The sequence below is a fragment of the Macaca nemestrina genome, chromosome 4 (assembly GCF_043159975.1).
Source record: "Macaca nemestrina isolate mMacNem1 chromosome 4, mMacNem.hap1, whole genome shotgun sequence".
NCBI lineage: Eukaryota > Metazoa > Chordata > Mammalia > Primates > Cercopithecidae > Macaca > Macaca nemestrina.
In genome coordinates, this window is record NC_092128.1 from 10,699,195 (window position 1) to 10,722,719 (window position 23,525).

Consider the following 23,525-nt stretch of genomic DNA (forward strand, 5'->3'; position numbering starts at 1 on the left):
CAGCATCCACCTCTCTTCTCCCCACTCTTCAGTTTCCTCCACCTGCTTTTCACATAAAAGATTCATCTTCTCCTTTCCAAATCCTCCCACTATGGCCCGTTAAGCACAGCTCTGGAGGTATTGTGACTTTCTAGGGGCTGGGACAAAACTGAAATTTCTGAGAACACTGAGCTGATAGGGTCCTATTAGAGTGCCTGGTGTACAAAACCAGCACCTTCAGAATATCGGGGTAATCAAAGGGAGACAGGCCTGCTAGGGAGGAATCTCACCACCCTGAGTTGCACTTCTCTTCTCTTGTGTATTCAAAAATGCAATACACAAAGTGGGTTTTTCTTTCTTCTTCTTCTTCTTCTTTTTTTTTTTTGCTGAATAAGATATTTTAATGTGTTCTAATTAAAAAGTCAAAGTAGAATGAACAGGAAGTTTAAAAACAGGTCCGCAGGCCAACCTCAAGCATGTAGTTGTTGTCCAAGAAATATTTGCTAAATTTAATTGAATTGTGGCTTGTGAGTCACTTCTCTGTACCATAAAAGTCTTGGTGGAAAGGTTTTGCAGATTCCTTAAATGAACTGGCTATGTTTGACTCTTTTGAAAAGGAAGCCGGGGGAATGATTGGAACAATTTTCAAAAAATAGGTAAAAATTATCAGGTAGTACATAATCTGAATAGACCCACAAATTATTAGTGTGATTTCTACTCTATTATTTAATAGTTTTACATTATCTTGAAGAAGATGCTATGGTTTGAATGTCCCCCAAATTTCATGAGTTGAGGTTGATGGTATTTGGAGGTGGGGCCTTTGGGAGGTAATTAGAATTAGATAAGGTCGTCATGGTGGGCCACTATGCTGGGGCTGGTGGCTTTAAAGAAAGAGGAAGAGAAGCCAGGTGCGGTGGCTCACACCTGTAATCCCAGCACTTCGGGAGGCTGAGGTGGCCAGATCACGAGGTCAGGAGTTTGAGACCAGCTTGGTCAACATAGTGAAAACCCACGTCTACTAAAAATACAAAAAAATTAGCTGGGCATGGTGGCAGGCGCCTGTAATCCCAGTTACTTGGGAGGCTGAGGCAGGAGAATTGCTTGAAGCCGGGCGGTGGAGCTTGCAGTGAGCCGAGATTGCGCCATTACACTCCAGCCTGGGCAACAGTGCGAGACTGTCTCAAAAAAATAAAATAAAATAAATAAATAAATAAATAAATAAATAAATAAATAAAGGCCAGGCATGGTGGCTTACGCCTGTAATCCCAGCACTTTGTGGGGCCGAAGCGGGCAGATCACAATGTCAAGAGATTGAGACCATCCCAGCCAACATGGTGAAACCCCATCTCTACCAAAAATACAAAAATTAGCTGGGCATGGTGGCACATACCTGTAATCCCAGCTACTCGGGAGGCTGAGGTAGGATAATCAATTGAACCTGGGAATTGGAGGTTGCAGTGAGCCAAGATCGTGCCATTGCACTCTAGCCTGGGCAACAAGAAAAGCGAAACTCCATCTCCAAAAAAAAAGAAAGAAAGAAAGAAAGAAAGAGGAAGAGAGACCTGAGCCTGACATGGTCTTGCTTTCTCACCATGTGATGCCCTCCACCATGCCTTGACACAGCAAGAAAGTTGTCACCAGAAGTGGCCCTTGGACTTCCCAGCTTCCAGAAGCGTGAATGAAATAAAGCCATTTTCTTTATAAATTACCCATTCTCGGGTATTCTGTTATAGCAAGAGAAAATGGACTAAATCAGAGGATATATGCATATTTGTCAAAAACAGTTGCTTTGGGATTAAGGTGATTATAAATGTGTCAGGAAAAGGAGGGCCAATAGAGCACATGTCATGAAATAAAAACAATCACTCAATCGGTGGCATCCAGCTGGCCACTGATATTACCTAGTCTAAGAGCTGGGAGGTGCATACAATTATGAGTGAAGTTGAACAATTGTTTTTGTTTATTGACTTTAACCTTTTTTTCTATAATGGCTGTTCAAACTGTAGTTTCTTTCTTTTTTTTTTTTTTTGAGACGGAGTCTCGCTCTGTGGCCCAGGCTGGAGTGCAGTGGCCAGATCTCAGCTCACTGCCAGCTCCGCCTCCCGGGTTTACGCCATTCTCCTGCCTCAGCCTCCCGAGTAGCTGGGACTACAGGTGCCCGCCTCCTCGCCCGGCTAGTTTTTTGTATTTTTTAGTAGAGACGGGGTTTCACCGTGTTAGCCAGGATGGTCTCGATCTCCTGACCTCGTGATCCACCCGTCTTGGCCTCCCAAAGTGCTGGGATTACAGGCTTGAGCCACCGTGCCTGGCCAAAACTTTAGTTTCTTGATTTGATTTTTTCCTTATAAAAATAAGGCTGAAATATTATTTATCAATCAAAAGAAATGATCTATCAAGCCATGACATGAAGGAAACTTAGATGTATTTTACAAAGTGAAAGCAGCTAATCTGAAAAGGGTACATATTGTATGATTCCAACTATATGACATTCTGGAAAAGGCAAAGCTCTAGAGGCAGAAAAGGATCAGTAGTTGGCTGGCCACTGGGCAAGGAGCAGAGGGAAGGGAGGGATGAATAGGTGGAGCACAGAGGATTTTTAGGGCAGGGGAACTACTCTCTATGATACTGTAACGGTGGATCCCTGTCATTACACCTTTGTCCAAACCCAGAGAATGGGTGGCACAAGAGATTACAACATATGTACTATGTGTGGTATGTAACACCAAAAATATGATACAGAAAGATGTTAATAAGAAGAGAAACTATGTATATATGTGGGGAGGGGTGAGGAAGTATATGGAAACTCTCTGTACTTTTTGCTCCAGTTTTTGGTAAACCTAAAAATGCTCTAAAATATTAAGTCAATTTAAAAGGCTGTAAAGTTAAACCTTCAAACTATGAATCCACACGATAGTGTATTATTTGCAAGGCTAAGTCACTTCGTTTTAAATTAATAATGTGACTTCATTTGTATTACCATTAATTTGATATTAATTAATTTTGATTAAATAACCTTAATAGTTAAGAAATAATAAAAAGGTGTTTTTTAACATGTTTTAGTGTTTGACTTATATAACTAAGAGTAAGAAAATCTACTAAAACTTGCAGTGTTTTAAAAAAATAGTAATTAGGCCCACAAAATTAATTTATGATTTGTATTAATCCTTTCCTTATTGTTTGACTTTTCTTTCCTTTCTACTTCCTAATGCACTTCCCATATTAAGTAGGATTTTGAAGCCAGTTCCTTTTCTGTGTATAGGGAGCCCAGGCTGCTACCATGCTAAGGTTTTAGACAGCTTAGAGACCTCTACTGGTTAAAAGCTGATGAGAGCACTAGGATTGACACAGAGAGATGGAGGAAAAGGAAAGAGGAGAATCTTATCAGGAATTGACATGGTCCCCTTTCTGAAGTATCAAATATACAGTTGACCCTTGAACAATATGGTTTTAAACTGCATGAGTCTACTTATATATGGATTTTCTCCTGCCTCTGCCAACCCTCTTCCTCCTCCTGCTCCTCCTCAGCCTACTCAAAGTGAAGAAGATGAGGATGAAGACCTTTATAATGTTCCACTTCCATTTAAGGAATAATAAATGTTTTTTCTCTTTCCTGTGATTTTCCTAATAATGTTTTCTTTTCTCTAGCTTACTTTATTTAAAGAATACAGTATATAATATATATATAAAATATGTCTTTATCAACTGTTTATGTTATCAGTAAGGCTTCTGGTCAACAGTAAGCTATTGGTAGTAAGTTTCTGAAAAGCCAAGAGTTATATGCAAAATTTTGACTGCATAGGGGGTCAGCACCCCTAACTCTCACATTGTTCAAGGGTCACCTGTACTGTGCCTATCTCTCAGGCTCTTTTCTCTTTCATAAAACAAACACAGACAATACATAAACCAACAAGCACAGAAAGACCCACCCTGGAATCCTGGTTCTCTCACTTACTAGCTATTGACTTGGCACATGTCACTTTAAAACTTCAGAGGCTCTTTCCTCGTATGTCAAGTGGAGATTTCAGTGGGCACTTACTTGCAAGGTTAGAATTAGTGACAATGTAGTGCCAGGAAGGTGCTTCACACTCGGAAGGCATTCAGTGTACACTGTCCTCCAGATCACCTGTCTAGTTGCTGTAGGTGAGACTGAAAGACAGTCTGTGAAATAAATCTGGCACCCGTGATACAGGACAATGGAATAAGACTCACTTCTGTATATGGCTTTGCTTGAACCTCCGAGTTTGTACTTTGAATGCTAATTCCTCCCAGTCAATAAAGATAGAGTAACAGTTGGAAAATGAATTTACCTTGGAGAAGTAGTAAATTGTGAATTAAAAATTATTAAACATTTCTTTTAGAAGATTATCTTCCTTAGGTAAATACACTTTATTGTTTTTGAACAGCTACATTTCAAAGCAGGAAAATAATTCTTACTTAGACCACAGAGTCTATCTTATCACGAGAGCACAGAGCTGTCACATTCAAAATCTAGCCACGCTTGCTGCCAAAAAACATAGCAGTCCCATGAAATATCTGTTGTAAACATTTAATGCTTTCTATAGCAGGATTATTCACACTCTATAGATTTTTAAGAGATGAATAATTCCTTCATGCCCACATTTATTTTTCTATGGCTGCTCTATTCTTCCTTCAAAGCGCTATAGAGAAGTCTGTGGGGAGGCCAGTCTTCCCAAATGTGGCCATGTTAGTACTGGAGGAACATTCAAAGCACAAACTTATTGGGCCAAATCTGCTTCTTCTGTTACCCTTTCATTGTATTTTTCTGTTTTGTTCTTCAGAGTATTCAAACAAGGAGTGACTTGATTTCTTTTTACTACAATTTGTTAACCTTCAAGCTCTCCAAAGTTTAAATTCCAGGTCATTAGCAAGATTACATAAAGGGCCTTTGTAGCCCAGACTTTTTTCTTCAAAACATGTTATGTTCCCCTTCCTTGGACCCTAAGATGCAGTGGTGTTGAGTGGCAGCCAGTCTTTATGCTATAGGAAGCACCACGAGATTTCACAAACCAGAAGGAGAACACCAGGCTCTACCTGGGTAGCTTTAGTTGGACTTGTTACTCTAGTGTGCCGAGCAGTAACCACTCTCCTTTTATTAGTCTGTTTTCACTTTGCTGATAAAGATGTACCTGAGACTGGGTAATTTTCAGAGAAAAAGAGGTTTAATGGACTCACAGTTCCACATGGCTGGGGATGCCTCACAATCATGGCAGAAGGTGAAAGGCACATCTAACATGGCATCAGGCAAGAGAAAATGAGAGCCAACTGAAAGGGAAACCCCTTCTAAAACCATCAGATCTCATGGACTTATTCACATCCACAAGAACAGTATAGGGGAAACCACTCCCATGATTCAATTATCTCCCATTGGGTCCCTCCCACAACAAGTGGGAATTATGGGAGCTACAATTCAAGATGAGATTTGGGTGGGGACACAGCCAAAACTGTAACACTTCATGAACATCATGTGTGATAACAGCTGTGGAACTGCTGTTTAAACTGCAAAATAATATACAAACGTAATGTATCATCATATTCATGTGATGTAGGTTAAAAATAATTCAGTCAATTGTCACTATTTGCAGTAGTTATGTTTCACACAGTTGCTGCTAACACTCAACTACTGAATACTACAACATTGTTCCTAAAGTAAATACAGGGTTAGGTTCCTGCAAGCCTCTGATCATAACGTTTTATTAACCAACCAATACATTACCTTGCTTATGTGTGTATCTTATTTAATATTCAGTTTTGAAATATACATTGTTGATTTATTAACATTGAACTCACGGCTGCCAACACAATCAGTCATGCCTAAACACAGCTCATCTAACATATATATTTTCTCCACAGGACACATCACGGCATCTTATGCTTAGGAGCAATAGACAGCATTTCAGCACTCCACTTAGGGGCCATTTTATACAGTGAAATCACCAATAAAAACACAAGACTGCAAAAAAATGTCACTGAATAGACTGCAAAAATGATACCTGTTTACCGTATAAGAGCTGAAACTAGAAGGCAAGGGCATCACGTTGTTTGACTTCAAATGAGAATGTACACATTGATGACAATTTTTTTGCTGCATAGCATATGTCTGCAAATAACCACAAAATCACCATGAATACTTTTGAGGTTCTAGATAACTTTTAGTGAGTAGGTGAATTTGTAAACATGAAATACATAGTAATAATGATCAACTGTATGTACATAAGAAATTCAAAAATTTTCCATGCCTTCTGGAATATTTCGGAATGTCATAATAAGAAGAATTTTGACATTCTTTTTTTTTTTAGACAGAGTTTTGCTTTTGTTGCCCAGGCTGGAGTGCAGTGGCATGATCTCGGTGGCTCATTGCAACCTCTGCCTCTTGGGTTAAAGCGATTCTCCTGCCTCAGCCTCCCAAGTAGCTGAGCTTACAGGTGCCCGCCACCATACCTGGCTAATTTTTTGTTTTTTTTTTTGTATTTTTTTTTTTAGTAGAGATGGGCTTTCGCCATGTTGGCCAGGCTGGTCTCGAACTCCTAACCTCAGGTGATCTACCCACCTTGGCCTCCCAAAGTGCTGGGATTACAGGTGTAAGCCACTGAGCCCAGCCCAGAATTTTGACTTTCAAATGTTTATTTCAAAACAATTGGGTATGCAAAAGTATGTTGTGTGTCAAAGACAGGTGAGCTGAAGATTTGGGACAGAAGTGCTTTTGACAATCTTCTTTAACCAAATACTAAATATGTTATTAAAACAGAACTTCTGATCTCTCACCACATTTTAACAATAAATGATTTTTTTTTTGGCGGGGGTTGCTTTTGTTAATTAAAAATAATTTAATTTTGGAAAACCATGGAAAGATGATGATACCAATTGGTTTTCAATGAAAAGGTTTTTCAGTTTTTCATTGTTTTAGTGTTCTTTTTATGAGTGACCCAGGATTGGAGTCAACCATTCTTTATTTGTATAAACTAAAAGTCAAAGATTAGATGTAATGATACTGCCCAAGACATACTGGACACTCACTGTGTGCCAGGCTTTGTGATAAGCCCTTTATATTTATGATAGCATCTTTCATCTTCATAACAAAGCTTATGATATTGGCACTACTATCATTCTCATTTCATGGTTAAGAAAACTGAAGCTGAGATTTTAAGAAACCTGTTCAAGCTCCTTGAGCAGATGGGGCGGCCAGAATTGCAGGTGTTCTGACACAGAGCCTGTACTGAGCCTAACCCTTGATGTTCAAAATATCCTCTTCCAGCCTACACTTATGAAAATATTTGCCTTTGCAGCTGTTTGTCTAGATATTGAGAGTATGTTTCCAGGTTATGATGTATTATTAATTAATAATTATAAATTGTCCTTGTTAAAGACACATTTGGGTGACAAGAAAAGATATCCTGATATTGACAGTATATTGTATTGAAAACATCATAATCCCAGCACTTTGGGAGGCCAAGGCAGACAGACCATGGCCCACGTGGTGAAACCCCGTCTCTACTAAAAATACAAAAATAAGCTGGGTGTGGTGGTGTGTACCTGTAGCTCCAGCTACTCAGGAGGCTGAGGCAGGAGAATTGCTTGAACCCAGGAGGTGGGGGTTGCAGTGAGCTGAGATCACGCCATTACACTCCATCCTGGTGACAGAGTGAGACTCTGTCTCAAAAAAAAAAAACATTGTTGAAGTATCAGCTATGTGACCTTGGCCTCATTTCACCTTTCTGGGCCTCGTTTTCCTCAGCTGTAATGTGACAAAGTTTCAATAAATTATTTCTCTATAGCTTCCTATGATTCTGTAAGGCATAATAATAATAAAGCCCAATAAATTTCTAAGAATGAAAGTTAATGCAATTAAAAAAGAATGAGAAGCCAACCTTGAATTACAACTCCCTGGGTGAATTCCTTTAAAATAGATTTCCTTCAGCCTTGAGAATATTTTGGACATTAAGACTATGCTATATGTTCTTTAGGATATGAAAAACGGGATATAATTTCTTCTCTTCAGTTGAAATGTTATTTCTCACCTATCACTTAAATAAGTTTTCTCATCAGTGCTTTCCTGCTGCTTCTGTCCTTACAGTAAAACGCAAAGGCAACTGACCAGAAATTTCAATTAACTATTTGCCATTTGTTCATTTATCAATTTTGCTGCATTCTACTCTTAGGAGGTAGAGATAAATCACAAGGTGATAGCTGCCATCGGGAACTCTCCTTGAGAGAAGTTGCAGGCAGTTTAATCTACCTCATTTTCCCTAGCTCCTTTTTAAAGAAACGTATTATATTAATCATTCTCTTCGACAATGACTCTAAAAGAACAATAAAAATCTAAGCTGTAAATAAATAATAATTCCCACATATTTCCTAATATCTACCAGCTAGCGCAAGAAAGTGAAGAGGGAATGGGTAGAGCTGGTGGCTTAATCACTGCAGGTCCCTCTTCTGTCCATCACGCTGCCCCAGAGTGGAGGGCACTAGCCCCTAGGAGACACTGACTAAATATCCCATGAATAAATGGCTCCACAGAAGAATGTGGACTTGGTCTTTTTTACTTTTATTGCTTTTTCTTTTCTTTTTCTTTCTTTCTTTCTTTTTTTTTTTGAGATGGAGTCTCCCTCTCTTGCCCAGGCTGGAGTCCAGCGGTATGATTTCGGCTCACAGCAACCTCCATCTCCTAGGTTCAAGCAATTCTCCTGCCTCAGCCTCCCAAGTAGCTGAGATTACAGCCATTGCCTGGATAATTTTTGTATTTTTAGTAGAGACAGGGTTTTGCCATCTTGACTAGGCAGGTCTCAAACTGCTGACTTGAGGTGATCCACCTGCCTCAGTCTCCCAAAGTGCTGGGATTACAAGCATGAGCCACTGCACCTGGCTTTTTATTGCTTTTTCTAATAGAAATTTTAACTGAGTCCATTGTAGAATCACATGTAGTTGTAAGAAATTGTACAGAGAGACCCCCTGTGTATTTTGCCCAGTTTCTCCATTGGAGATATTTTGCAAATCTGGAGTGCAGTGTCACCATCAGGATATTCACACTGATAAAATCCAATGATCTTTTTCAGATTTTGTACTCTTGTATGTGTGCAAATGTGATTCTGCACAATTTTATCATCTGTGTAGGTCTGTGCATCCACCACCATAGTCAGGATAATGAATAATTCCCACAGCAGAAGAATCTCTCATTTCCCCCCTCCCTTTTTTTTTTTTTTTTTTAAATTTTGAGATGGAGTCTAGCTCCGTCACCCAGGATGCAGTGCAATGGCATGATCTTGGGTCACTCTGCAACCTCTCTGCCTCCCGGGCTCAAGCAATTCTCCTGCCTTAGCCTCCTGAGTAGCTGGGACTACAGGCATGGGCCACCATGCCCAGCTAATTTTTGTATTTTTAGTAGAGACAGATTTCACCATGTTGACCAGGCTGGTCTTGAACTCCTGACCTCAAGTGATCTGCCTGCCTCGGCCTCCCAAAGTGCTGAGATTACAGGAGTGAGCCACCATGCCTGGCCCCCTTGTTTTCCTTTTCTAGCGACACCTCTCTTCCTTCCCCTTCCCTCCTGTCCTAGTCACTAACCCTTGGCACCCACTAATTTGTCCTTAATTCTAAAATTTTGTCATTTCAAAAATGTTGCATAAATGGGATCACCAGGTATGTAACCTTTTGGGATTGGCTTTTTTTCCATTGGCACAATTCTCTAGAGATTCATTCAAGCTGTTTTGTGTATCAATAATTTGTTCTTTATCATTGAGTTCACGTGGAACACTTGAATGACTTTATAATGGAGATATATTCTGACGTTTATCAATAGGCTTTTTTCTTTTTTGCCTTTCCCAGTAACTATCAACATCCTAGTCAAGCCAAGACATCTATCTGCCCGAGGAGGAGATGGGAGATAAAGACAGGAGAAGGCCGTGTTGTTACAGGTGGTGTTCGGTTTCTGACATGCACCTCAGTGCTATGCATCCATGGAATAGCCTTGAATGTGTCTAGAATGGAAGTCTCAATTTTTATTCCACAGTTCCTAAACTACTTCTCTCGCAGGGTTCCTCACTGTAGTAGGCAGCCCCACCACTGGGTCAGCTATTCAGACCGATACCTTGGGAAACGCTCTTTGACATCTCTTTCTCTCACCCACCACATCTGGTTGATCACCAAATATTATGGGCTCTGACTTCAATGTGTTCCTAGTCCAAAGATTTCTCCATCACCATCACTGCTATTGCATTGATGCATGTGCCTCTAACTCTCACAAGGACTCCACAACTGTAGTTGAACGGGTCTCTTAGTGTCCATCCTGTCCCTCTATTGGCCCATCCCTTCTGTAGTTAATACAGCATCCCACAGCTGGAATGATCTTTCTAATATGTAAATCGGATTGCGTTACTTATGTGCTCAAAACCTTCTACTGTTTCTCATCTCACTTAGAATAAAGTGCAGACTCTCCATGATGGTCTCCATCTGTGCAATCAGCTCCTGGCTAACCCTCTGACTTCATCTGTCTCCTGCCACTCTGTCCCTTGATGGCTGTATTCCAGCCATGTTGATTTTCTTGCTGTCCTTGAACAAGCCAGGCGTGTCCCTACCTCACAGCCTTTGGATTGCCATTCTCTCTTCCTGGAATGCTTTTCCAGCAGATGTCCACACAGCTGGCTTTCTCACTTTGTTAAGGCCACTGCTTAAATATTGCCTCCTCAAAGAGGACTTTCCTGGCCATTGTAACATGCTTTCCCGCTAAGCCTCTTTTACTTTTCTTCATAGCGCTTATTGCTAACATTTATATTACACAACTCTTTTCTCATTCTGTCTATGCCCATGAGAGTACATGGTTCATAAAGATAAGAGATTTGTTTTATCCATTGTTCTGTGCCTAGCACCTGGTATCTGTGAGCACTGAACATACTTTTGAGTGAATAAATGATTTCCCCAAATTCCTTTACTCAGGCTTTTTAGTACACCAAGGAGGTCAGAGAGTTCTCCTGCATCCACCTCCTAAGTATGGAAGATGGCATTGGCGGCCCCTAATTCTTTACCCTTCCTGTATTGGTGGCCTTTGCCATGTGACTTTGCTGTTTTCTTCACTGAAGGGAAAGGGAGTTTCTCTTCTCCTTGACTCTGGATTTGGCCACATGACTTACTTTAGATAATCAGATGTTAGTGGATGTGGCAAGACCAAAGGCCTGGAAAGTGCTTGTGTGAGTGGCTTGTTCCCTTGTGTCTCTGCCAGAGAAAAACATGCCCATGCTAACTCCCTGGTCCCAGGAGGAAGATGAGAAGTGTACAACAGAACGATTGGCCCTTAGCTGACCTGTAGATCAATGATAAAAATAGAATTGTTTTGAGCAATTGAGTTTTGGAGCTATTTGTTAGATGGCACTTTTTTTTTTTTTTGTAGGAAGTAAAAGCAAAACTTTTTTTTTCTTTCTTTCTTAATGCCCTAGAAGACTATGAGAAAAGGAGGAGACACAGCAGGAGAGATGAGAGCTGAGCTTTGGCCCAGAGAGCAGAAGTGGATTTCTAAAGAATGACGGATGGGACTGAGGGTTTAGGGCTCTTGCCTTGCTTCCCAGTCTGGGGCTCTGGGAAGAGGTTGCTGTGTAGAGGGTGGGGAGGTACTGTCCTAACATGGGACAGCCCAGCCTCATGTAGAGAGGGAAGAAGAGTAAGCAGACAGGGTCTCTGGTCCTCACGTGCTTCATCTCATTCTCGTGCAGCATGAAGCCCGAGATGAAAGCCCTGACTTCTTGATAGCTGACGACAACCTGCCATGGGGAGACGGAGGACGCCACAGAGACTTAGGCTTAGGGGTCTCTCAAGTGGGAGCTGAGGGCACAGCAAAGAAGCAAAGGGAGTGATGGCAGGTGTTCCCTGGGAACACTGCCTGAGTCAAAGAAAGGGACTCAAAGTTCATCAACCACAGATTTAAGCTCCAAGGCCAGAAGAGCACTCAGGGACACAGAACACTGGGCCGGAGGCCAGCAGATGCCTGGCCATGCAAACTCAAGGACCAGCATGCATCCAGGTCTCTCCCTGCCCATGGTATCATTAGAATGCTAAAGCTACACATGTTGCTGCCTGTCCCCTTCTGTACTCTGTACACCTGGTCAGCACCTTCTAGAAAGAAGCAGAGGACGGGAAAGGCTCTTTGAGAGACTGAACATTTTTATTCATGAGGGACAGAGCACAACCAGGAAGGAATGTTGAAATGATTAAGTCAGAATCAGCTTTAAACCGGCCTGGACGTTTAGCTTATTTGCCTTTGCCACCCAGAAGGAATACGAGATCATCAGACACAGAAAAAGACATTGCATTTTCTCTGCATATCTGAGCTGTGTTGTGCATTACGATGTGCAATTTTGTGATAACCATGGCAACCTCCAATTTGGTCTCCCTGCAGTTTCTCACTTCCTGTTATGCATTTTGCACTCTGCAGATGGTGCTATCTGGCTAAAATGTCAATCTGATCACATTATTCTCCGGATTAAAAAACATCCTTCCTTGACTTCCTTTCACCCCTAAGATAACATTAAAACCTTAACATGGCTTATAAATAAACCCGTAATATGGCAGATGCTGTCAGTGCTCGGCATTCACCTCAGTCCTGCTCCAGGAACCACCGACTGCGATTCCCTGTCATCTGCACTTTCCTCTGGCCTCAGCAGCGTGTTGGGTGTAAACACGGGACAAGCCCGAAGTGCTGGGGAGTTAGTACCGCAGGAAGCAGCCCTCATCTCTGAAGGATGGGAGGAGGTGGCGAGATACCCTGGCTTCCTCCTGCCTCAGTTGGGACACTCGGAGGCAGGTCTCGCACTGTCTTCCAGAGTGACCTGGTGGGATTATGTTCCAGGTGTCCACAGTGGTGAGTGGCTTGACAATGCTCCACCCCTTTCCCTGTTTCATGTCTCTGCTTTCCTGCTTGTTTTATGGGATTGTCCCCCAGGTAAACTTCTTATATTCAAATCGAATTCTCCAGGGTTTCTCTTGGGAGAACGCAACAAGATCGTGATCGTACAATTTATCAACCTGCACAGTCCTATTTTTAGAGTAAAAGTGGGCACTGCAAGTAATGTACACTTGTCCTGGCAGGAGTAGCTTGGGTCTGTTCCGGGCAAAGCAGGACATGTGGCCCTGCTGGTAAAGCCCCCTTTGATTTGAATCCTGCTTACGCTGCGGCATTTTTATCACACGCACCTTCACATCCTACTTTCCACTATTCTGAGTGCAACTTGCTGTGGTTCCTCAAATTTCCCTCATAGCACATTGCGTTTCCAAAGATGTCACAACTGTAACTCCCATGGCACGTTTCTTTGCAATGTGACCTGGCCACGATGCCACCAAGAGGTAGGGTCTGCTTCCTCTCTCTTGGAACATGGGCTGGAACCCAGATTTTGGTCAATAGCACGTGGCAAGAAAGGTGGCTCTTAGAGACCTCCACTTTCTATGTTTGCTGTTTGGAAAGCTCCTTTCTGGAGCCCAGCCGCCATGCCGCGAGGTAGCCCAAGCAGCCATGATCTGGAACCCTTGCGGGAGAACTGAGCCCCTGGCTTGTGGCCCCAGAGATCTCCTGTGCAGCCAGCACTTGCGGCCAGCCACGTGAGTGAGGTTATTTTGGGCTATCCAGTCATTCTCACACCTTGCCCGGAGTCATGAAGTAGAACAACCACCCTGCCAATTCACAGAATTGCCAGAAATAATGAACTACTGTTTTGAGCCACACAGTTTTGGGTGGACTGCTGTGTAGAGTGGAGAACTGACCTCCCCCGCCCTTATGGTTTCTACTTCAGTCCATTGGTTTACCCAGATCATTCTAACTCATCATTAGGGACCCAGCTTCTGTGTTACCTCCTCTAGTATGCCTTCCCCCACTCCTGGACTAGCTCAAGTGCCCTCCCTACTTGCTCCCAAAGAATCCTATACTTCTTTCCATGTATCCCACCCTCTTGTCTTTTTACTTCTAATTGCCTTTCCATTACCTTCTTTTCCAGAAACTTAAGCTCTAAAAATATGACCCAGTGCATATTGATACATTGTACGATCACCTATCTTGTTTTGGGTTCTCCCAAGAGAAACCTCTGAGAACTGGATTTGAATATAGAAAGTTTCCAAAGGCAGAAAATGTGCCTGTCTTGGACCCTAATGATGTTCCAGGGACTTATACAATGCCTGGCATCTGACATATGATGAGTGTACATTTGCTGATTACGGCGAAGTAAAAAAACTAGTATTACACACATACTTTGTGGCAGAGACTGTGCTACTTGCTAAATATGTATTATTTTGCTGAATCCTGTGACATACAGACCATTACTATTCCTATTTTAAACGTGAGAAAACAAATACACACAAAGTTAAGTAACCTGACAAAGTCATACAATTGGCAAATAGTAGAGTAAGAGATTGTATTAGGTTGTTCTTGCACTGCTATAAAGAAATACCTGGGACTGGGTAATTTATAAGGAAAGAGGTGTAATTGGTTCACAGTTCTGAAGGCTTTATAGGAGGCATAGTGTTGCCATCTGCTTCTGGGGAGGCCTCAGAAAGCTTACAATCATGGCAGAAGGTGAAGGTGGAGCAGGCAGCGTACATGGCAAAAGCAGGATCCAGAGAAAGAGTGTTGGGTGGGGGAGGTGCTACACACTTAAACACCCAGGTCTTGTGTGAACTCAGAGTGAGAGCTCACTTATCACCAAGGAGATGGCCCAAGCCATTCATGAGGGATCCACCCCCATGATCCAAACACCTCCCACCAGGCCCCACCTCCAACACTGGAGATTACATTTCAACATGAGATTTCGGTGGGGACAAACATCCAAACTATATTAGAGATCAAACCCAAGGGTGAGAGAGCAAAGTCTGCCGTTAAGTCAGTCCTTATGCATCAGTCAGGACAGGTGAGGCTCTGGCACAGTAACAAACAACCCTATAGTCTTGGCTTAACAAAGCAAAGAGTTTTTTTTTTTATTTTTTATCTCTTGCTATATGCTCATCACAAGTCAAGAGTTTTCTGTTCACTGTAGTCACAGAGGGACCCAGGCTTACGGAAAAAATCACTGTCTTAGGCTTGTCAGTCACCTTGCCAAAGGGATAAAAGGACTCTAGAGGGTTTTGCATGAGTGCTTAAATGTTCTAGCCTGGAAATCACACAAATCTTTCCATTCATAACTCTGGCCAGAAATAGTCCGTGAGCAGCATGCTTATCACAGTATACTATTTCACCAACAAATGAAGATCTAAGTATGTTATTTCCTTCTGTGTCAAGAGGCTTTGCCAAAGTTCCAGAAAGTTTTAGAAAGCCCTAGAAAAAGAATTTTTTAATCACTAAAAAGTCATGTAGGATCATGATATTCACAATTTAGATTATAATGGAAATAATATAGTGGCTACTAGGAGGCTCATCTTCTATTGGAGTTGCTTTGGATAATGATAGTTTGGGAAATATGAGGATCTGAGACCAATATGACTTACAAACTCTAGTCAGTTCAAATGGATAGAAGTTCACTTTATTTTTAACCACCCAAGACATCGCCACTGACAACCAGCAATGGTCAGCAAAGCAACAATGACACTGCATTAGTATTCAGTTTCTTTCTAAGCGCAGCTTCTCAAGTTTACACAGAGAAGCTACTGTCTTTTTATTACAGAATATATCTACTTCATTATGGTTTTATATTACTGATTTAAAAAATGGCAGAAATAGTTAATTTGAAAAACAATTAATTAAAGAGGGCTCAGAAATAAAATTAAAATGCATATTGCCATCTTGGAAACAGAGGTTGTCTATATAATTACAAAATTCACAGTGATGTGGTGATCACTGTACATTGATATTCTTCTAAATTCGTATCTATCGTCATGCATCATGACAGTGTTTTATATCAAGGAACCCTAAATGTTATCCTCCTAGTTGCTAATGGAACAGGAGACCCTGTTCTACTATGATATTGCATTTCCGCCTTTTTAATTAAGAAAATTAGTCCTACCACAAATCTTAAAGTTTCAAAGGTGATTTAGGCTATATCTAATCTGGTTTTACTCAATCCAGATAACTCCTTAATGTAGAGGGCACATTTCTGTTTAGCCTTTGTTGAATATTCAGTAATAGAGAGTTCATTACCTCAAAGTAGAGGCCACTCACTTTTGAAAAGCTCTAATTGTTAGGAAATTCTTTCTTATAGGGGAGCTGAGATTTTCCTCTTCATATCTTCTGCTTTTGGTCCATATCTTCTGCTTTTGCTTCATATCTTCTGCTTACTCAGTCTTGCTGAGTAAGCCTCAACTAAGTCTAATCCACCCTGCATGTGGCAGTTACCAAAGACGGAAAACTGATTCTCCCGTCTCTCAAATCACATATTTTTCTGACCAGACATTCCCAGGTCTTCTGACATTTCCTTTACGGGTCTTGTGTCTATCTGGTTTTCTCCTCAGTTGACTAATATCCTTGCTCTGGACATGATTCTCATACTAGTGTGGTTCAGAATCATGTTCATTTAAGAATCCATCACCATGGAACGAACATTGCTTGTACCAGACTTTCCATCAAACCAATTTCCTAAGTTTTTTCATGATGCCGGGGGTCTCCCAACTTCAACTTAAGTGATTGTATATATTTTTTGATCTAAGTGCAGCAATTAAGTTTATTTCTATTACATTTCATCTTATTATTTTTATCCCATCTTTCTAGCCTGTCAAGATGGCTTTGAAATGCTTTTTATAATCCATCATATTAAACCATCCCTCTCAGCTTCGTGACATTTGCAAACTTATTAAACATGCTATTTGTGTCTTTTTCCAAGGCATTAAAAGAGATGTTGAAAACAACATGAGCAAACAGAACACCCCACTTTCAGTTTCTTTCTTGAAGATTTCTTGAGAGATTATTAAATGTGTTGCTGAAAGATAAAGTCTATGATATCACTCGGCCGGTAAAAGTTGGATGGATATGAGGGATAAAAGATGGACATAACTAGGCCTAGTGAGATTTCTCCTTTGTGAACCTTTGCTGATTGCTAATGATTCTGAATTCCTTCTAGAAGCATTCAGAATTATGTAAGAATCCATTCTAAAAGTTTGCTGTTGGTTGGCAGTGATCACACCACTATTTCTTGAATACATATCCTCCATCCCCTTTATAAAGATCACTCTTGTCCTTGATTAGGTAGCCTTTCTTTCATCCTTTTTATGTGTCCCTTTTTGAGCAGTGCTCATCAAAGAGCTCAGTGTGAAGTCATCTTAGGTATTTAGAGCCATCTTCTCCTTCTTTTATAGAGTCAGTTTCAGAGTAGCAGTTTCTGAGTAGCAGAAACTGATCCTAGAAAAGTAAAGCAACAACTTTGGAGCATGAAACTCCAGGGGGTTTCAAAACCTGGCCGGAGTACATATCAGTTGCAAGTTCAATACTGTATGTCTGCATAGATGGATTTTTACACAGCTGGGGAATACAAATGGGTTGTCCTTCGCTGCAGTATATGTTGTTTTCAAAGAGACATTTAAGCACCTTCCTCCTCAGTCCTGCCCCTATGAAAAGATCAAATATCAAAGGAATGTTGGCTTGAAGGGGTGGCCAATGATTAGTTTCTCAAGCACCTACATGTCTTTTTGGGGTCTTCACGGTGACTCCTTCAATTTTATTAACAGAATTTTAGTTTCAGAGTAGCAAGGACCTTGTCCTTCTTCCTCACCATTTTGGAAGATGCAGGTGTTATCAGGAAGCAAAGCATAGGTGTTGGGTTCACAAATCACGCTTTTCAAATCTCAGCGTCACCACTGACCAGCTGAGTGGCTTGAAGCCAGTGGTTTTCAACTGCGTGGTAATTTTTTCCTCCTGGGGGACATGTAGCAATGTTGGAAGACATTTTTGGTAGTCACAACTTGGGGTACTAATTCTATCTAGTGGGTAAAGGTCAGGGAGGATGCTAAACATTCTAAAATGCATAAGACAGCCCCATAATAAAGAATTTTCTGACCCAAAATATCAATAGTTCTGTTGTTGGGAAACCCTACTTTAAGAAAAAAACTTAATCATTTTGAGCTTTAGTTCCTTCTTCTATACAACGAGGGTAACAATGATCTGTGGTGGTGTGAGAAACGCACACAGTACTGTACTTACAGCATATAACATAATAACTGGCATGTAGCCAGCATAAAAAATGGTAATTGTTTATGTATTAGGCATTGTGTTGTAAACGTCTTAAGACGTTATCAGCTTAATATTAAAAGAGTAGTCCAATTACTCCACAAGTATTTTTTGAGCCCTTTCTGTATACTAGCCACTGATCAGTTTGCTGCAAATAGATTAGTTTAAAAAAAAAACAGTCTTTGCCCAACAATCTCTGCCCTCAGGGAGCTAACAACCTGCAAGTAGGCATTTGTGTTCCCCGTCTTGCCACTGGGAGAACCCAGGCTCTGAGAGGTTCAACTAAGAAAGCAACATGGTCAAGATTTCAATGCTAACAGAGGTAGAACTGGATTTCAGTCTAACCAGCTCTGCCTGATTCTATAGTCCACATTCTTTCTACTCCATGATTGTCAGGTGCCTACTTTTAGCCTATGAGACATGTGAGGATTGTAGCTCTCACCTCTGTGCTAATCTTACCGATTCTGTTAGGATGATCATCCATATCCTTTCACCCTGCAGTATATGTCTACAATGATATTCTGATATTCTTTTTTTATATTTCATTTCATTTCATTTTTTTGAGACGGAATCTCACTCTGTTGCCTAGGCTGGAGTGCAGTGGTGCAGTCTCGGCTCACTGCAAGCTCTGCCTCCGGGTTCATGCCATTCTCCTGCCTCAGTCTCCTGAGTAGCTGGGACTACAGGTGCCCTCCACCACGCCCAGTTAATTTTTTTGTATTTTTAGTAGAGACGGGGTTTCACCATGTTAGCCAGGATGGTCTCGATCTCCTGACCTCGTGATCCGCCTGCCTCAGCCTCCCAAAGTGCTGGGATTACAGGCGTGAGTCACCGCGCCCGGCCTACAATGATATTCTTTCTGTTTTGTTCCCCTTTTACTCTTTATTAATTCAACAAATATTTACTGAGCACTTGCTCCTTGTTAGTATACAGTGGAATTGGAGATGCTATCTTGGTCTGCAAGGAGGTCATGGCTTATAGGGATGAGACCAAGGACCCATGACTGGAGCCCTAACTACTCACATGCCTGACACCACTTCCATCTTGGAATTGTGGACCTCCTTACCGGTGTTTATGTGTACTTTCTGTAACTCGCTGCCACATGCACAGTTACCCAGTTTGTGTATGCAGCAACATTTTCCTTGCGTGTACAAAAGATTCCCGGTGTAACCTTCATGTACCTGAGAATCATGGTACACTTTTAGCTTTGCACAGATTGATGTCACGGTACATTCTTAGCTGTAGAAAATGTGGTCTTTATGATGTTATTTGTTCATGACCCTGAAGGTCCATGCCTCATACAGTATATTGGAATTGTGCTGAAATGTGAATCTAGTTACACGACCTGAAAAACAGACGAACCAGAGACTATTACTCATAGTGACAGAACCTCGAAATCATCCAACATTCCCATCAAAATTTGACTTTGTAGGTTCCACAAAGTAATAAAAAGTCTATTTTTTTCCAGGTATGTTTATAGCTGATGTTACTTTAGGAATATCACAGTGCAGTATCTTTAGGAACATCACTGTATCATAGCGTAGAGTTTGTTTTGATGGAATCATATGGTTCTGAAGGAGCACTTCACATTTTAAAGCATTCTTGACTGAACCGTGGGAGCACCTCTGGTGGAAAGCAGGTACTCACCAAAATCTCAGATGCATGACTTATGAATACCAAGGCCCTACTCCACTAAACAGCCACTTTTCGTTGCTAACTGATGGCATCACTCAACTTTCAAATACATCCCTCTGCTGGAGCTGGACCATGAATTTTGTTTGTCTGATGTACTTAAGAGTCTGGACTCTCTTCAGAGAGACCTCACTTCCAAACTCTACTTTGCCAATATTAGTTGATTAACTTTTGTCAAACTGACCTTCTTCTGCTTCAGTTTTCTCATCCACAAAATGAGGTTCATAATGAGGGATCTCATTTCATTCGATTGTTGTGACATTAGTTTCTTATGTTTACACATGTAACATGTAATGTCACAAAGTCTCTTCTGGTTCACAGACAATAAAAGTGGTGATAAGATCTGTAAAAATCCAGCAACTACAGAAAACGTTGGAGAAAATTTGGATAAAGACATCAGGGTGAGGTAATCCAAAGCTGACTGTGCCTGAGTGCTGTTTTCAGGATGCAAAGGATTAAGCAGAAGCTGTTTAATTATCTTTCATATTGTACAATATCTAAGGCCCAATGATCAATATATCTTAGCCTTCATTTGTTTTCCACTTCCACCCTTTGATTTATCACTCGCCACTCCCCAGTGTCTTGTTCACCGAGTGTGTGGTCTTGGGCTTCATGCACACGCCTGCTTTCCCCGTCTTCTGGAAGCCTCTGTCACCAACCGGACTGGCGTGTTTCTGATTCTAAACCCAGGAATCCTTTTTGCTCTTGACCACTTTCTGGCACAAGATATAGACTTTATCCCTCAACTGGTCAACCTCAGCACTTACCACCTGCCCAAGTAGTCCTCTCTGTCTTTCTCTTTGCATTCTAGATTAACTGCCACAGGGATCACAGCACAGGGAAGAGCTCCCTTGGTATCTGATTGCCAGAGTTCAAATTTTCATTCTGCCACTGATTAGCCAGGTGGCCAGGTTATTTAATCTCTTCATGGTTCTGTTTTCTCATCTAACAAGTGGAGATCATAATCTCAACTACCTCATACAATTGTGATGAAGATTGAATGGGCTAATATCTATAAAGTGCTTAAAATGGAGCCTGGCCTACAGTAAATCTCATATAAGTGCACATTATTATTATTATTATTATTATTATTATTATTATTGAGACAGAGTCTCGCTCTGTCGCCCAGGCTGGGGTGCAGTGGCATGATCTCGGCTCATTGCAACCTCTGCCTCCTGAGTTCAAGCCATTTTCCTGCCTCAGCCTCCCAAGTAGCTGGGACTACAGGTGCCACGCCTGGCTAATTTTTTGTATTTTTAGTAGAGATGGGGTTTCACCACGTTAGCCAGGATGGTCTCGATCTCCTGACCTTGTGATCCGCCCGCCTCCACCTCCCAAAGTGCTGGGATTACAGGCGTGAGCCACCACGCCCAGTCTATTATTTTTATTACAGGTTCAGTCTCCTGCTCACTCCTCATTTTGTGACCCCTGCCCCATGTTTTTAAGTGAGCATTTTTACCATTAATACTATTCTGATCACTTCTACCCACTGGCTGCCGAGTGACCTCCCTCCCACCTGTACATCACCACCATCTTACTGTTTTCAATGCGGTTCACAGTACACAGCCTCATATTAACAAAATGCATTGACTTCACATTAAATATATAAAAATACGTCACCAATCATATCGATAGTTTAAAAATTTAGGGTGTAACCTTCACGTATCTGTGGTTCATGGTACACTTTTAGCTTTGCACAGTGCTAATCTCCTCTAGTGAAGAGAAGGACAAGGAGATTCTGGAATTCACAATCGCACGGGGGGAAGGGTGTTCTGTCACACTGTTACGTTCCTTATTGGCCTTCTCATCTGCATATAATATCAAGGCACTTTCTTACGAGAGGAAGATAGAATCATGTTGATACGCTTTGACAAAAGAAACGTTAAGTTACATACTGCTAGTAGGTAAAGGTTTGTAATAAACCAAATTCTACATAGAGAAGCCTGGAGCAGACTTGCCTTCACTTGGGTTGTAGTTTATGCCACGCGCCAAACAACACTGGTTCCATTACCATTGTTGATTTAGAAGCCCCCATGACCAATCACAAGTTTTTTATTTTTTTATTTTTTATTTTTTATTTTTTGAGACGGAGTCTCGCTCTGTCGCCCAGGCTGGAGTGCAGTGGCCGGATCTCAGCTCACTGCAAGCTCCGCCTCCCGGGTTCACGCCATTCTCCTGCCTCAGCCTCCCGAGTAGCTGGGACTACAGGCGCCCGCCACCTCGCCCAGCTAGTTTTTTGTATTTTTTTTTAGTAGAGACAGGGTTTCACCGTGTTAGCCAGGATGGTCTTAATCTCCTGACCTCGTGATCCGCCCGTCTCGGCCTCCCAAAGTGCTGGGATTACAGGCTTGAGCCCCCGTGCCCGGCCAAGTTTTTTATTTTTTTTTGAGATGGAGTCTCGCTCTGTTGCCCAGGCTAGAGTTCAGTAGCGTGATCTTGACTCACTACAACCTCCACCTCCGCGGTTCAAGCGATTCTCCTGCCTCAGTCTCCTAAGTAGCTGGGATTACAAGTGCCCGCCACCACGCACGGCTAAGTTTTGTATTTTCAGTAGAGATGGGGTTTTGCCATGTTGGCCAGGCTGGTCTCGAACTCCTGACCTCAAGTGATCCACCCGCCTTACCCTCCCAAAGTGCTGGGATTACAGGCGTGACCCACCATGCCCAGCCTAACCACAACACATTTCAAAGGCGAATTAACTTTAGAATGAGTTACATGAGCAATTTCCCCCAAAGATGATTTGCTGACGTTTCTCTTGTGCAACACCGAGAACAACCATGTAACTTTCCTGTACAGAGAAGATATTCACGACTGGCCCCAGTGAGAGAAATTTAAAATCCAAATTCATGTTACCCAAACAAAGTTATTCTTCACACACATTTATACCGAATGAACCACATTCTTACCTATAACTTTTCCCAGAAAGAGCGACTTGGGAGAATTGAAGAGGGTGTCGGATGAACTTGGCAGATGGTAACTCATAGAAGGATAATGATCGAGCTGCAGGAAGAAAACAAGAGACACTTTTAGAAGGACGTCACTACCCTGTGTGGAACCAAATCTTCCCTGTGGGGATGACGTCACTCTTTGAACCCTGGTTTTCTGATATCTTATTTCATCAGCCCTGACTCTAAAACACCAGCCCGAGAAAAGGGAAATCCATCTCTTTCTTTGCTGGGGTTCTTTGAAAAAATCTGAGCATGGTAAGTGAAGATCCTTATGAACAGCTTTCCAGGTGACGTACATTTTCTGTGGATGATTTACCTACAGGATTAAGATCCAGGCTCATTTTAATGGAGTAAAGTCTGCTTGACCCAATCTCCAGTGTCTCTGATATAGAATATGCCACATCTACAGCAATGAAGTTTTGCTGAAGCATTTTATTTTGTGATACGATCACACACACACACACACACACACACACACACACACACACACACACTCAAACGCTGAGGGTCAAGTAGGGTAAACAGTCATGGTTTTCTCACTTATCCCAATGAGAATGATTTCTCCTGCCACAGGCAGGGGTGGTTCGGTGAGTTGGCAGCAGAGAGAGAGAAATGCAGCTGTTGGGAACAGTGCACAGACAGTGACCATGGGAGCGACTCACATTTCTGATTCTGCTGCCCGTGGACAAAGTGCCAATGGTGGTGTCAGAATCGTTGGCCTTGTCTTTTGTGTCCCAAGTGACTTTTCCTGCCTCATATTTTCAGCTGTC

General features: G+C 41.8%; 1 protein-coding gene across 1 annotated transcript in view; it reads right to left on the bottom strand.

Annotated features, from left to right (window-relative positions):
• LOC105474842 (contactin associated protein 2) overlaps positions 1-23,525 on the bottom strand; it is a 2,256,224-nt gene that overhangs the window by 129,370 nt on the left and 2,103,329 nt on the right. The window contains exon 21 of the mRNA XM_011729645.2: positions 22,714-22,807. Coding sequence (XP_011727947.2) covers positions 22,714-22,807 — 94 coding nt within the window. The remainder of the gene's footprint in view (positions 1-22,713; positions 22,808-23,525) is intronic.